Source organism: Formica exsecta, unplaced genomic scaffold (genome assembly GCF_003651465.1).
Source record: "Formica exsecta isolate Colony F162 unplaced genomic scaffold, ASM365146v1 scaffold21, whole genome shotgun sequence".
NCBI classification, from domain to species: domain Eukaryota; kingdom Metazoa; phylum Arthropoda; class Insecta; order Hymenoptera; family Formicidae; genus Formica; species Formica exsecta.
In genome coordinates this window covers 4,114,629-4,128,875 of record NW_021849398.1, presented here as the reverse complement: position 1 = coordinate 4,128,875, position 14,247 = coordinate 4,114,629, and the positions used below count along the sequence as shown (strand labels likewise).

The 14,247-nt window shown below is 33.5% G+C and overlaps 4 protein-coding genes and 1 long non-coding RNA gene across 9 annotated transcripts in view; 3 read left to right on the top strand and 2 right to left on the bottom strand.

Moving 5' to 3' along the window:
• Positions 1-1,687, top strand: part of LOC115235068 — a 111,226-nt gene extending 109,539 nt beyond the window's left edge. The window contains exon 4 of the long non-coding RNA XR_003883973.1: positions 476-1,687. This is a non-coding gene — a long non-coding RNA (uncharacterized LOC115235068). The remainder of the gene's footprint in view (positions 1-475) is intronic.
• Positions 1,688-2,073: 386 nt separating this feature from the next.
• LOC115235065 lies at positions 2,074-3,253 on the bottom strand. The gene is made up of 2 exons (XM_029806607.1): positions 2,767-3,253; positions 2,074-2,567 (listed from the first exon to the last, which is right to left on the bottom strand). The coding sequence occupies exons 1-2, from the start codon at positions 2,936-2,938 to the stop codon at positions 2,497-2,499; spliced, it is 243 nt and encodes an 80-aa protein (XP_029662467.1). The 5' UTR covers positions 2,939-3,253; the 3' UTR covers positions 2,074-2,496.
• A 287-nt stretch (positions 3,254-3,540) lies between these two features.
• On the top strand, positions 3,541-5,953 carry LOC115235062 (pentatricopeptide repeat-containing protein 2, mitochondrial-like). Its single transcript, XM_029806601.1, has 5 exons — positions 3,541-3,822; positions 4,271-4,797; positions 4,869-5,168; positions 5,249-5,353; positions 5,558-5,953. The coding sequence occupies exons 1-5, from the start codon at positions 3,741-3,743 to the stop codon at positions 5,708-5,710; spliced, it is 1,167 nt and encodes a 388-aa protein (XP_029662461.1). The 5' UTR covers positions 3,541-3,740; the 3' UTR covers positions 5,711-5,953.
• On the bottom strand, positions 5,952-12,096 carry LOC115235057 (tetratricopeptide repeat protein 37). Of its 5 annotated transcripts, none has more exons than XM_029806595.1 (14): positions 12,027-12,096; positions 10,810-11,148; positions 10,350-10,723; positions 9,849-10,264; positions 9,295-9,762; positions 9,024-9,181; positions 8,813-8,948; positions 8,360-8,727; positions 7,914-8,233; positions 7,518-7,814; positions 7,177-7,434; positions 6,705-7,088; positions 6,381-6,636; positions 5,952-6,291 (listed from the first exon to the last, which is right to left on the bottom strand). In XM_029806595.1, the coding sequence occupies exons 2-14, from the start codon at positions 11,133-11,135 to the stop codon at positions 6,156-6,158; spliced, it is 3,897 nt and encodes a 1,298-aa protein (XP_029662455.1). In that variant the 5' UTR covers positions 11,136-11,148; positions 12,027-12,096; the 3' UTR covers positions 5,952-6,155. The 5 variants fall into 5 exon arrangements, with proteins under 5 accessions (XP_029662455.1, XP_029662454.1, XP_029662453.1 ...); XM_029806594.1 differs by lacking the exon at positions 12,027-12,096 and adding an exon at positions 11,649-11,788; XM_029806593.1 differs by lacking the exon at positions 12,027-12,096 and adding an exon at positions 11,590-11,653.
• A 320-nt stretch (positions 12,097-12,416) lies between these two features.
• The window catches only part of LOC115235056 (splicing factor 1-like), an 8,705-nt gene continuing 6,874 nt past the window's right edge, over positions 12,417-14,247 (top strand). Inside the window, exons 1-3 of the mRNA XM_029806591.1 lie at positions 12,417-13,017; positions 13,444-13,599; positions 14,228-14,247. Of these exons, the coding sequence (XP_029662451.1) occupies positions 12,801-13,017; positions 13,444-13,599; positions 14,228-14,247 (393 nt within the window). The 5' untranslated portion in view covers positions 12,417-12,800. The remainder of the gene's footprint in view (positions 13,018-13,443; positions 13,600-14,227) is intronic.

Below are 14,247 nucleotides of genomic sequence, written 5' to 3'. Positions count from 1 at the left end.
AAAAAAAAAAAAAAAAAGAAAAAAAGAAAAGAGCATGTATCTCCGTATTTTGGATAATCGGCGTGTCAAACTTAAGATAATTTTTTCATAAGGAAAATGAAAAAATAATATGTGATATGTAAAACATTTTAGTCTTTTAATACGATGCATATTTGACATTTTTAGAAATTTTTGATTTCCCCCTTAAATTTAAAATCAAGTTTTTTGCAAAATAAATTCTGATTTTTTTATATATTTTTAGGTATTTTATTCTATATGTGAGATCTATTGTAGAATCGAGATCTTGGACCATCTTTTTACGATATCTGAGCAACATTCCTTGAAATCATTCTATTTTTATTTTTGCGACTTTTGTTATAAGAGAGAACCACGCACGTGTTTAACTTCATCAATCTAGAATAAATACCTCTCACACAAAAGAAAGATCTTTCACACAAATTTTACTTCTAATAATCTCCCGTTTTCTTTGTTAAAGATGCACACCAAAGGTGGATCAGGAACATCGCGGAATACGGGTCCGATCGTCGTTTCATCGCGAGCGGGGCACAGGCAACACACGTAACGGACACGCCGAACGTATACCGGATGGGGATTGCCCCATGTTCCAAGTATTACAAGAGCGATCTTCTGCGTGTCGAGACTGTCGATGCGGCAAAGAGGCCGTGCACGGGACGTCCCGCGTGAATCCCGCGTTTCTCATCCGCTCAAGGTGTGGCGCCAAAGAATCCGAAGAACGACCTTAGACGCGACCTCGCCTAGGATCGACAAAAGTTGCACGCACCCACAGTTTAGGTATAGCCGGAAAAGTATACTTACGCGGAATCTATAAAGAATCTACATTCCGATTGTCATGCTGATCCTGCTAGTCAGTGGATATAATTTGCGCCATAATATGTGTAGCTTTGTATAATAATATATGTATATTAGCTATTTTTTAGAAATAGCTTTTCATGTGTGAAGCCATATTTTTCTATTTAAATTATATCTTCTATATAAATCCTTTTATGTAAATAACAATATGCATAGAGAGTCTGTTACCTTGTCAACAGTAGTTACCTCATTAACAATGATATAAAATGTAACGTAATTAATAATATACGACCTGTTAATAGTCAACTTTTGTCTTATTTAAATTTTATTTCGTATAAAACAAATTTTTAATAATAATATTTCTTTAGATCTTCCAGAGCAATATATATTCACTTTTTTTTATACATATATCAAAACTGTCCAGAAAAAAAGTAGTCGTGTGTTGTCCAGAGATTAATTAAGGAATTTTAAGGATAAAAACAATTACGATTCAAAAAATTCTTTATAAACGTTTTTAATGAGTTAAATCGACTTCAAGTATGTGATTATAGTATATAAATACATGACTGATTAGCGAGCACAAATACTCGCGCTTCGCCATGGGACACGTTTCGGTCGCGTAGGCGATCGACTCGTACAGAGTGTGGGTAGACGAGTTTACATCGCTCTGCACAACAGAGCCGGTGTGTCCTATAAGTGTATCGTCGAACGTAACAGGAAGTAACGTGGTGCGAATATTAACGAGCGTGTGCGGGCGCGCACAACGAAAGCGTTTACGGCTCGTTCTCTGCGCTGCACACGCGCGTGGCTTGACGTTTTGCAACACGTGCAACACGCGCGCGCGCGCTGCACTCTTGATGTTTTCGCACCGTGTTAACCTTTCATGAAACGGACGCAAACAATATACGTAAAGCCTCGCCTTATTCCCGTAGTTTAGAAGCTTTAAAGATGAGGATAAATATGTCATGAGAAAAATTTTGTGCATTTAAGGAAAAAAACCAATTATTTTCTAAAATATTTTACGAAGTAAAATATGTTTTTTCTATCCTTTTTTGTCTATTTTTTTTTTTTTTTTTAATAATCTTTTTTTCAAAGAAAGTGATATCATAGAATGTTGATAAATATATGAAAAAGTCTGTATATAGTAAAAAAAAAGTATCTACAAATAATATTTAAAGTCCATATGTTCCCCCCTCCACTCTGTTAAACTATATTATTACTACAAGAATACGATTAAGAAAATTACTACTGAGTATATTGATATATATATTCTAAGATGTGCAATTTTTTAAAATTTGATATAAAACATCCTGTATGTTTTTACAGGAATAAGAACTGATAACGTGACTATAGTCTGCATTATCCAAAATTTAGACATCAAAGATATTTGAGCGTAGGTTTGAGATGCTGTGATTGAGTTTACAATCTGAAGTATGAATACACATAAAAAAAATAAATATATAGTTTTATATAAAATCTTAATAAATCAGTACAATATTACAACTTTTCAACAAACATCATATCTGAATTTATCTAAAATAAACTCAATAGCATTCCCATTTATATGTATATGATAAGGTATACGTTAAGAAAAAATATATAAATATTTTTGCATCACACTCACATTATTTATGCAACCATTACAAAGTGCTGTGGATCTGTATATTTGCTTAAGTAATTTATTACTCAGCTCCGCTTGAATTTATTTTGAAAAGGTGGTAAGTCCAAAATTCTAGCTGTGCCAAGAAGTACTAGCACTGGAAATAGAATTATTTACATATGTAAATATTGTAAGTGAAATTTATAAATATTTAACATCAATTTATCATAATTTATCAATGTTTTATCGATTAAACTTTTTTCGATACAATACAAGCGCCGTCTCAGCAAATTCGAATAAAAAAATCACAGTATCAAAGCTATGTAATGCAATATTATACTTGTATAAAAACATACCAGAGGCAATCGAGTACATCGCTGCTTTCCCCACTTGATGCTGATGCTGTTTGGAATGATGACAGACGTATAAGCCAGCGGCGACAAGACCGCCACCGCTCAATAGTCTGCATTCAAGACAATCGCGATTTCTGTTACTAATGATACTATTTACCGTGTGTACATTCGACATGTCTCGGATGATATCAAACAAGCAGATTTACACGAGTATATCCCATGAATGTTCGCAGACGCGTAATATTTTCTTAAATTCTTTTTTTAAGAAAATCCTTCCAACTTGATGTTATTTAGCACATGAATCTCTGTAGTTTTGAGCTAACACCGTCACAAGAGTACGTGATACTCTAAAGAGGTTAGGAGAGAAATTGTCGGCAAGCCACGGAATATCTCATGTCTCATCTTGATTATATATAGATATACTGTCAACTGAATTTTATTCAATCTTCAATCATCGATACAATTATGCAAGTAGTAGTGAAAAATTGCATTTAAATTTGCATTTGATAAAATCACTAGATTTAAAAAGCGAATCTTTTCCCTGCTTCTGATTCGCTGTTGACCTGCCATATTTACTACAATCATGGAAAATATTTTACTCACCACGTAAGATAGTCTGTTCTCTTTTATCGATTTGTCATTGGCGGATTTGCGCTCTGACGTTTCGGACAAATTTCATTGTAAACTCGGCTGATGTTGAACGAGTCTAGGAACTTTTAAGGAACAAATCTTTTCATTGGATATTAGATAATAAATTAAACACGTCCATCTTTCACCGCGTTTAGTTTATGCCTCAATCCAAGGAACCGGAAGTCACGTGCATGAGAAATATTGAGCCGCTAAGCTTCCGGTCCGTATACATTCTTCTCGCCTCATCTTGCACATCGCTTGACCGATTCACGTTAGCCGATAAATTGTAAAGACTTGATATATGATAGTATAAAGGAAAGGATTTACAACATTTATATACGGAAATAATGGCGGCGACAATGAGGGGTCTTATGAGGCTTAATGTAAAATTGGCCAGCAATATCGTACTGAAACACAACTTCCTAAACTGTACGTAACATCGTTTAACCTCGCATCGCATTACTCTTCGATCTTTTTGGATTAACTTTTTTTATTTTTTTATTATTTATAATTTTTGGCATTAACATTTGGATATCACTTATATTATACTTTAGAATACATACGTCAATATGTCCAATAGAAACTTTTAATTAATACTCCTATTTTATGTATTACATCATGATATACTCTAGCTAGCGATAATTGATAAAGAAGATTAAATAAATTACACATGCTTTAAAAATTATATATTATTATTATATACAAATATATTAAATGTATTATATATGTATGAGAAGGGAATGCAGCAAAAAAAGTAAATTTTTTTTTTTTTTTTTATATTTATTAACTATGATTTTTGTATGTTTATCAATATTTTATGACATATAACATTTTTTTAGGAAGAAAAAGATTATATGTTATTTTTTTTACTTTGCAGCATGTAGATTCATATATTCTGAAAAAAGTTTGGGTCTACAAGGCTATGAAAATGCACGTTTAAACTTTCGCAATCAATTTTTAAATGTGGAGAATACATTCCGTACTAAAATGCAGGAGGTATGCAACTCAGAGTCAGGTCAGATTTTCACAGAAGACCTGAAGTCCATGTTGCACTTAGCACAGAAAAAGCCCGAAGATATTGAACTACTTGTCAGGATGATAACAAAGTTTAATAGTCAAAACAAAGAATTGAGATTTGGTACTTTTGTCTTTGGTCCTGTGGTAATGCGTACCTTTTACTATCTTGATGAACCAGATCTTGCGCTCACTGCTTTCAAAGATTCTGAGTTTGAAAATTTCTTTGATCAAATGATTAGCTACCAGATTCTCTTATCTCTGCTATATAAGCATGGAAGGTACACAGAAATGAGAGATGTGTACGACATAATTAAAACTAAAAATCTAGATTCTGGTGGATATCCAAGGAATTCTTTGATATTAGTTATGGCTGCTTGTTACAAAGAGGTAACATTTCTTATAAAAGAAATTAAATCTCATCAAAGCTTGTTTTACATAATCATACTTGATACTTTCAGAATACACCAGAAACATTGCAATATGCCCTAAATCTCTGGAGGGAAATAAACGACAAAGGATTTATATTTATGCGTAGAGCCAGTACATTTTTAACAGCTCTAGCCATTAATCAAAATTCATCTCACATAGCTATAGAAATTTTAACTGCGATAAGAGAATCCCGATATATCGATGTAAGATGTTTGAAAGTTTTGGCATTTACAGACTTGAAGAGATTTACTGAAATAGTGCCAATCTTCAGAAGATCGTTAGAGTTTGATAACCCAAATACTCAGAAAGAAAAATACTTCAGAGATGTAGTATGTATCTGCTTATAATTTGCTTAAGTAATATAACAGACATGTACTATATTTTTTGCTGATTATATCTGTACTTTTAGATTGAAAAGTTGGAGGAGGCTATGGCGAAGGAGAATATTCCTGAGGACTTTGAACTTTACAAATTGATTGCTCTGTTGAAAAACAACGATCATATCTTGCTTGATGTAAGTTTTACTAAGCTGATCACTCATTGATCATTAATTATTATTAATCTATTGCATATAGTATTATATTATTCTAAAATGTATTTTTTTTTATATATTACAAAGGATATGTACATGTTTAATCAAGTCGAGACAGAAGTAAACTGTTCAATATCTGCGTGATTATGATGAAAAGAGTTGAATGTAACTGTATATTTTTTCTAGACCTTGGAAGATCATATCGTCTCCGAAATATCTGTTGATCCAGTGAAACGTGCTCAAAGGCGGTTGAACGCTTTTCAATCTAATATTCAATCTGCTTCACAACGGCAGCGATCGTTCTCACGTAATAGACCAGTATTGCGAGATCTTTTGTAAGTGTGCTCCAAAGTTGTAGAATGTGTTTCGTGTAACCCAATAATTATTAGTTTGGGTAAAATTAAGATTAAACCGATGAATAAATAAATAATCTATATCGATCGACAATGGACTAAATCGCATTTGTTTTTATTTAAATATGATTTTCTTAATCACAAAATATTGTTTTTATTTAGTAAATATACTTACTTTAGTAAAAACATTTGCAATTTCATCCATCATCGGTCAATATGGGTCAATATAGAAATCAATTTTATTATTGATATACCTTCCTCATCTATAAAAGTGGATAAATTTTTAATAATATTCATAAAAGAGAGACTTTAAATTATATATATACGCGATTCATTACATAACTTAGATTTATTATACACAATGCATACAAAATATATTCTTACAATAAACCATAAGAAAAGGATGCACACAAATTGCAAGTTTTATTAACTTAAGAACTGTTAAGTTCTTGTGTATTATGAAGCAGCCATTGTGACATATATTTGGAAGTTTGGAATTGTGATCTTATCATGGATATTAATGATGACATCCATTGATTATTAATTTTGGAATCCTTATCTGTACATCTATAAACAGAAAAGTAATATATATGTGTTCGGCAACAATTGTCAGAAACAAATAAGACAAATAAAATGTCAGTTTTCATAACACTAACCTAGGTAAAAGAGCAGCAATAAAATTAGCCCAGCTCTCAACATTGGTGGGATATGTAAATATATTTTTCTGAGCCTGCCTAAGGCCCTCTGTCGTACCGAAATGACTGTACGCGGATGCGCAAGCGACATATACAATATCAGTCATGGATGTATTTCTGCTTAAAACCAACGCTGTCTGAGCACATTTACGGAAGATGTCTAAATTTTTGTTTAACAATGAAACTCTAACAAGACGAACCCAATACTTAATGTCATCTATAAAATAAAGATATTTGTTTTAAAAAATAAGTTTGAATATTTGATAAATGATATTGTGAACTTACTAGGATGTCTGAAAATAGCTTTGGAGAAAATTCGAATAGCTTCCGTGAGATTTCCTTGAATAACATGATAATATGCAGACAATGTGACGATATGATGACCATACTCGTGATGATCTGTGTATGGTTCCAATTCCTTCAATACTAAAGAAGTCAAATTGAAGTCATTGTGCAGAATTCCTAAAGCAGCGGTTGCCAAGAAGCCAGCTATGGTGGGTGGTTTTATTTGTATGCATTGGAATAGCAGGGTTTTGACAGCGTCCGCTCCTTGAAAAATGTAAGCAATCGCTGCCATCGCGCATAAAACATTCGCTTTGTGCGTTTCAGTGTCCGCCATCCAATGTAGAGCTGCTTCGTACATATTGTACGATTCTTCATACTGTTTAGCTACATAATTGATAAAATGTTTGTTTCTTATTCTCTTCAAAATTATATATGTTTAGTTGAATACAAATCTATAAAAAACTTCTGCTACCTTTGAATAAGGATAATGCCAGATGGCATTGAGAATTGAAACTTCCACGTTTCACTTGTCTACATAACTCGATCGCTTGCTCATGTTTTCCGATTTGAATCAGGACACGTGCCAAATTTATGGATATCATGTCTCCTTCTTCGTCCTGGCTCAGTTTTAAAGCTTTGATAAATTGCTTAACCGCCGTGTTATACAATTTCAATCGTTCCAATAACAGACCATGAGTATTTAGAGCGTAAACGTCATTTGGTACATGTTCTAAAATTTGATAAAATTGCTTTGCCCCAAAATACAAAAAGAGAGTATCACGTCGCGCTGATGTCGTTATCTCTCACACCCACCTGTATACCAGGTAAGAACATCGGCCGCTGCAGGTATTGCGTGCATTTTTTCGATAACGTAAACAAATAACGGATCTCTTTTCATTGCAGAATTTAGAAGGGTGGTGAGTACCCAATGAGCGTAGCCTAAAGCCGCTTCATTGTGATAACCCAATTGCGTCGAATGCCGGAATAAATCCATCGCTTCCTTCCTCAGTAAGTTCTCCGCGATTATTCCTTGGCCTATCCAACTATTTATATAACTAGGATCCGCACGTTGCGCTCGAGAGAATGCTTCGTTCGCTCTATAGATATCTCCTATATATTAACAAGCAATACATTAGGCAATTGTTATAAAATCCATAATAACTTGATGGAATAAAATGTGAAAAGTGACAGTTATGTTTTTAAGTGTACCTAAATGCAGATACAATGTTCCCAGATTGCTCCAAGCTATTGCATTGTTTGATTCTCGATCGATTGCCATAACGAAACAATGCTGGGCCAGAGCATAATTCTTTATATATGGCGATATACAAATAACGCCTAAAATGTTCCAATGTAGCCATGACTGCGGACAAAGTTTGACGGCATGTTTTGCAGCGGCAAGACATTTGGCTGCCGTGTCATCCTTGTTGACTGTAGAATCGCGGTCCAATTGCATCGAGTAACAGCACGCTAAATCATGCCATAACAACGCAGAATTTTGCGCGGTTGACAGTGCTCGACAAAAGCATCTGACAGTAAAATGAGATGATTTATCGATAAAGCTAAATTTTTGAAGCTATAAATATCGTTTGAAAAATGAAATACGGCAAATATTTAAAAAATATCTTAAAAATAATTTCTTTTTTTTTTTTTACCTTATTGACAGCCTGAGTATTTCATTTCCTCTAATGCTCATATGTTCCTCGGTACTATCGCATTTCATTAAAATAGGTTTAACTCTTAAGTAGCAATATTTTTCTGGCATACCAGCTGTTCTAAAACAGACATCGCCAAGTAATTTCCAATTGCAGGATAGATCACTACGTATCATAATAGCATCCGTAAGATTATTTGCCGCTTGTTGTAGATTTTCTCTCGCACGACATAAAAATTGTTTTGTGATATTTTCCCTTGCCAGACCCAAACACGCTTGAGCTAAACCTTTTAATGCAAGAATATATTGTTTATCATTTTTTAATATACTTTCGAAATCCTCTTTGGCTTCTTTATGCTGACCAATGAGCTGGAAAAAAAAATTTTGTGTATCAATATATATATGTGTGTGTGTATGTGGTACGTAATTGGTAATTTTCATAAATTTTATATACCAGTTTGATATTCGCAAGTTGTATCATGGGATACAAGGCTTCTGGACTCAGCTGTAGCGCACGTTGATACGATTTCAACGCCGATGTGTGAGCACCGCGCACTAAATATGCATCCGCCAGAGATTCCCAGCTATGACTATACAAAGTAAATTTGTGATAAGGTACGTCACAGTGCTTTGTAACAGGATAAAATAATGTTATATTTTTATACTTGTCGTTAGGATCGGCTCTGATCACATGCTGTAATGCCTTGATAGCTTGTCCCGCATCACCTTGATCTAAATACTGTAGACCCAATTGGAGCCAGGCCCATTTCACTCCTGTAGCTTGTTGCATAGTTACCCTTTGCAATAGCTGTATGTTGGCATCCTAAGTACCATATATAAGATTACCAGTTAGATTGATCAAAACTTTAGGAGGATTATGTGATAATTGTTATCAATATACAAATATGTAAAAAATTTTTATATAATGTTTATTACAGTGTTCTTCAGAAGCCGATAAGCTGTGCTCAGTCCAATGCCAGCTTCCTCAGAATTTGGATTGATTTGCAATGCAGTATGATAACATCTTCTCGAACGTTCAATGTCATTACCGTGTTCGCGATAATAATGTCCCAAATAAATCATGCATTCCCAATTATTGCGATCCGCTTGGACGCCATTTAAGAAAGCCATCAGGCTGTGATTGTAGTCTCCCATATCCCAATATATCTTACCAAACGTCAACCAAGCTTCAGAATTATTTAGAGCTAGCTCGAGAATGTTAATGGCTTCCTCGTATTGCTTGTTCTTCTTTAGGTACAATGCTTTGAGTATAAGAACTTGAATTTTAATTTCATCCTGAGACTCCAAGCTACTTAATACAGTAATAGCATCAGGCTTATCCAGTAACACACTTGTCCGTGCATATATCAATTGCAATTGGACAGAAGGTTCAGTCTTCAATAACTGAAAACAAATTTAAATAAAAAAATATTAAGAAAGACTTGTATAATAAATTTTACATAACATTTTGTACATGTTTCAAAAAATACCTCGTCGCATGTCTGTTGTGTCTGCGTCAACTTTTGTTTGTTATTACTTCTACTCATTGCTTCAAGTAATCTCAACTTAACTTTACAGTACAATTTGTCCTTCAAATGAGGTTTCATCAATTGTAATGCTTGTTTGGAAGCATTCTCGGTTTGTTCCCAGCAATAAAGTTTATAATATACTTTGCTTAATAATAACCAGGCATAAAATAATTGTGCATTTAACGAGATTGCTTGATTCAAACATTCGCGAGAATTGATTAACTTCTCTGTGCTCTTCAAATATGCTGCCTTTGCAATTAATGCAACCTCAGAATTTGCATTCAGCTTTAAAAGAGATTCATAAATATGAGTTATATTAATGTCAAGATCCTTTTCATTCAATATAGCCTCTTCATAATAGACACAGCAGATCCATTCTGTTATACAAAGGAGCTAATTATGTCACTAGAAAATAATAAACATACTGAAAGTATCAACAAGATTTGATTAAAAATGGTTTACCTAAAGGATAAGCATCTTGTGGAAATTGAGAATGCATATTCTGAGCCGCCGTTAATAAAATAGTAAACTTGTTTGAATCATATAACATCTTTAAATATTTCCTGTAATATTCTTGTCTATTCACTAAATCTGTATCATTTATTACAGATGCTAATATATCTTCATAAAATTCCTGATACTTGGTCATACTATTATCAGAGTACTCTGTTAAAACCCATGCTAGAGTCTTATCAATTAGACTTGTCTTCTCTTTGGTAGAAACTTCTCGTAATACGCTCAATGTATCTAATACTTGAGACAGTATGTCATCATTCTTGGTTCTCAGAACAATTTCTGAGACTTTATTGATAAAATATGTGAACTTAGGAGAATCACTAAAGAGGCACAGAAACTCATGGTTTGTTATTGCTTTCTATATAATTTAAAATCTTTTAAAAATTAATAGCGAAATATCTCGTACCTATCCAATTGTAAAAGTTTGCAGTAAGCTAGAGCCAACTTTTCCCAGTTGTCATTATCTTGAGGCATTTTTTCATAGTATGCCACTAGACCTTGCCAAGCTAATGGATTATTTGGTTGTATCTCCACAGCTTTTTGAAGAACCAAGGCTACCTGTGATTTGAATTCCTCTATTTCTTGCATGGCACGAGCTAACAAAATTAATGCTGTGTAATTGTTTTTATCTTTCTTCAAGACCTTTTTACATTTTTTCATAGTCTCCAGATATTCATTCTGCTTAAAAGACTCACGGGCTTCCTTCAGCAAGATTTTTATGTCGTCTGACATTGTTGTTTACTTCCTGAGAAAATGTAAAATAGAGATTTATAAATTTGTATATTGTAGCTTATAGTTTGTGTATAAAATGTATCAATAATAAATCTATCAACAGTATATATAAGAATTGATATTGAATATTATAATTAATAATATGAAAATTTTACTCATATGACAAGTAAGGTATATTATAAAAGACATTCCAGATAACTGTAATGATACATTACCCTATCTTTTAAATTAAGTTTCGCAAGAATTCATACAAATAATCATAAACACTATCTATAATGTAAACAAAATAGTGTCAAGTTTATTAAAGGTACATGCAGAAAATATATAACAATAAGGTTTGTTATTTTTAGCTGAACTAGAACGAAATAGAATGAGATAGATATATATTTAGAAGTTTGAAAGAAAGAAAGGAAAAACGAGAAACGCGCAAAAAGTTCAGTTAAAAAGAACAAACCTAAAGAAAGTCTTTGCACATCCCATATATTTGCAGCTAACCAATCAGGAATTACTCACGAATGCTGAAAATAATATAGTTGCTAACATCAAAATTGCATAAGAACTAGAACATTACAAACGCACGCTATGCGCGTGCCATTTGTCGTGCCACATTTAATTTTCTTATATATTGTATGCAAATACATTAATATAGTATATTGATTTATACTTTAATAGTCAATATATTTTATAATAATCTATTTTAAATTTATATTGATAAAAAAAATAGTAATAATATATTCATATTTTTAGTTTTTAATCTATACGTTTAATATATATTGTTTTATAGTTTTTAATCTATAGGTCATAAAATTACATGTATAAACCGGTAAAAATAATACAAGTTTTGAGCTTGGAGTCTGACGTCAAGTGGATTTTCCACTTTATCTTCCTTACTTTTTTTGTCCAGATTGTGGACAATGTTCTTCTTCTTCTTTCTTTTATGGCTGGTTGGGCATTAGTCGCCCATACACCATTGTTTCTTATGGGTTTGTAGAACATAAGCAAAACTCCTCTAAAAGAGGAGGGAGTCCAAAAAAAGGTCCAGACAAAGGACAAAAAAAAAAAAAAAAAAAAAAAGATTGTGGACAATGAAATTTTATGTCGAGGAATAGATTTTCGATCGCAATCCTAGTATGGGTCGCATGAATCCGGGCAGTTATGTCCGATCTACAAAGAGTCGTTAGTCGCAAGCAAATTGACCAACCACAGTCGATTATTCCTAGAATATTCTTGAAATAATAGACTGTGGTTGGTCAATTTGCTTGCGACTAACGACTCATTGTAGACCGGGCTTTAGTTCATAATATTTTGCGAAATGAATTTTTCCATTGGAAAGTGGTATATATAATTAGTCTCTTTTAGTCATTCGATCCACGATTGGCTCGTCGACGTGAATCAGAAAAACGCGCCAATCAGAAAGACCTGCGTCACGTGTAAACGGGTCTTGAAGGATACGATACGCGGCTGATATCTGGCCACGGTGCGTCAAGAATGGAAGTGTGCTAACGGCCCCTTTGTTGGATTTCGCCATTTTCTCAATTGTGTATACTTCGCTCACGTCGCTCGTCCGTTGTGGTTCGTTGGCGATCGCGAGTAATATATCGCGTCGACGAAAACGCATACGAAGTAAATACGACTACCGCCGACAACGGCGTCGTCACCAGTAGCATGAATCAACCGCGAAATTTTACGTCACTGTTGAATCCGAGCTATCTGCAGAACGCCCAGCAGCAGCAAAGCACCGCGGGTACGAACACGGCGACGGCCGCAGCTGCGGCCGCGGCGGCGGCGGCGGCAGCCGCTGCTGTTTCCGCCGCGATAGCGAACGGCACGCAAGCAAACGCCAACTCGTCCAGCGTTACAAATCGCAAGCGAGAGGCGGAGGGTGAGTCCTCTTACTCCTTTCTTTCTCTCTCTCTCTTTTTCCGTCTTTCGCAAGTAACATTTTCTCAGGTGTTGTGCATGCGATAATATTCGCGCAACACGCGATCTCAATTCTAGTCTTATTTAAATATATCTAGTATAACAATAATTTTTATTTATTATGTTGCTTTTTTATTTTTTTATTTGTTCCAATGTCAGTAGAATGTTCCGATAAAGAAATTGACATTATTCAAATTCGTTTGCGAACATGCGAAAAATGTTTCTGTTTTTTAATCTTGTATAATTTCTCTACAGTATTGGATACGCTGTGAAAGTGTATATGTACATGTGTGTGTGTGTGTGTGTGTGTGTGTATATATATATATATATATGTGTTACATATTATGTATTATAATTTTTATATTGTCTAATAATAAGATTTCTTTAGGAGATTGTAAACAGGAGAAAGAAACAAAAGAGGGAGAACGTAAGAAGAGGAAAAAGACTAGATGGAGTGGTAGCGAACATGACAAAACATTTATACCAGGGATGCCTACGGTACTACCAACAAATCTGACTCCTGAACAGGAGAGAGCTTATCTCTGTAAGTTTCTTTTTCTCAATTGATATTTATAACTTATTTCCTTTAGTACGCTAGTACATATAGCTAGGGAATTGTTTCAAATATTTTGCTTCTGTATATAAGTTTCTGAAGCCTAATTTATAGAGTATAGATGGCTATGAATGATATATGTGTAAGTATAATGTATATATATTGATAAAAATTCAAAATTCTCAGAGGTAAGCATCAGGAACTTTAGAACCATCTTGAATCATCAAATTTGGCAAGAGGGATTGCCAATTTTGCTGAATAATTATGATCTGACCACTAAATTTATATTTCTAATGCCATAAAATTCTATGAAAATATATATTTAAGCATTACTTATTATTAAAAAAAAATATATATAATAATTTATCCGAAATACTTGAAGTTGTATGTCTTAAGAATCTTTTCCTTTTTTTTTTAATAAGGTTTTTAATTAATAAGTCATATAAAGCATTGTAAGCTTTTGACTTTGAAAAATCAATTAAGATGCAATTTAAATATATGCAATATTATTTATATACTTTTCTGAAACATGCTTATTTTATAGAATGTATATGGTTATAGCAAATTGGCAATATCTAACTGTTGGGGTTTCCGCCCCCTCTAACCCGTTGGTTTACAGTTCAGCTGCAGATTGAGGAA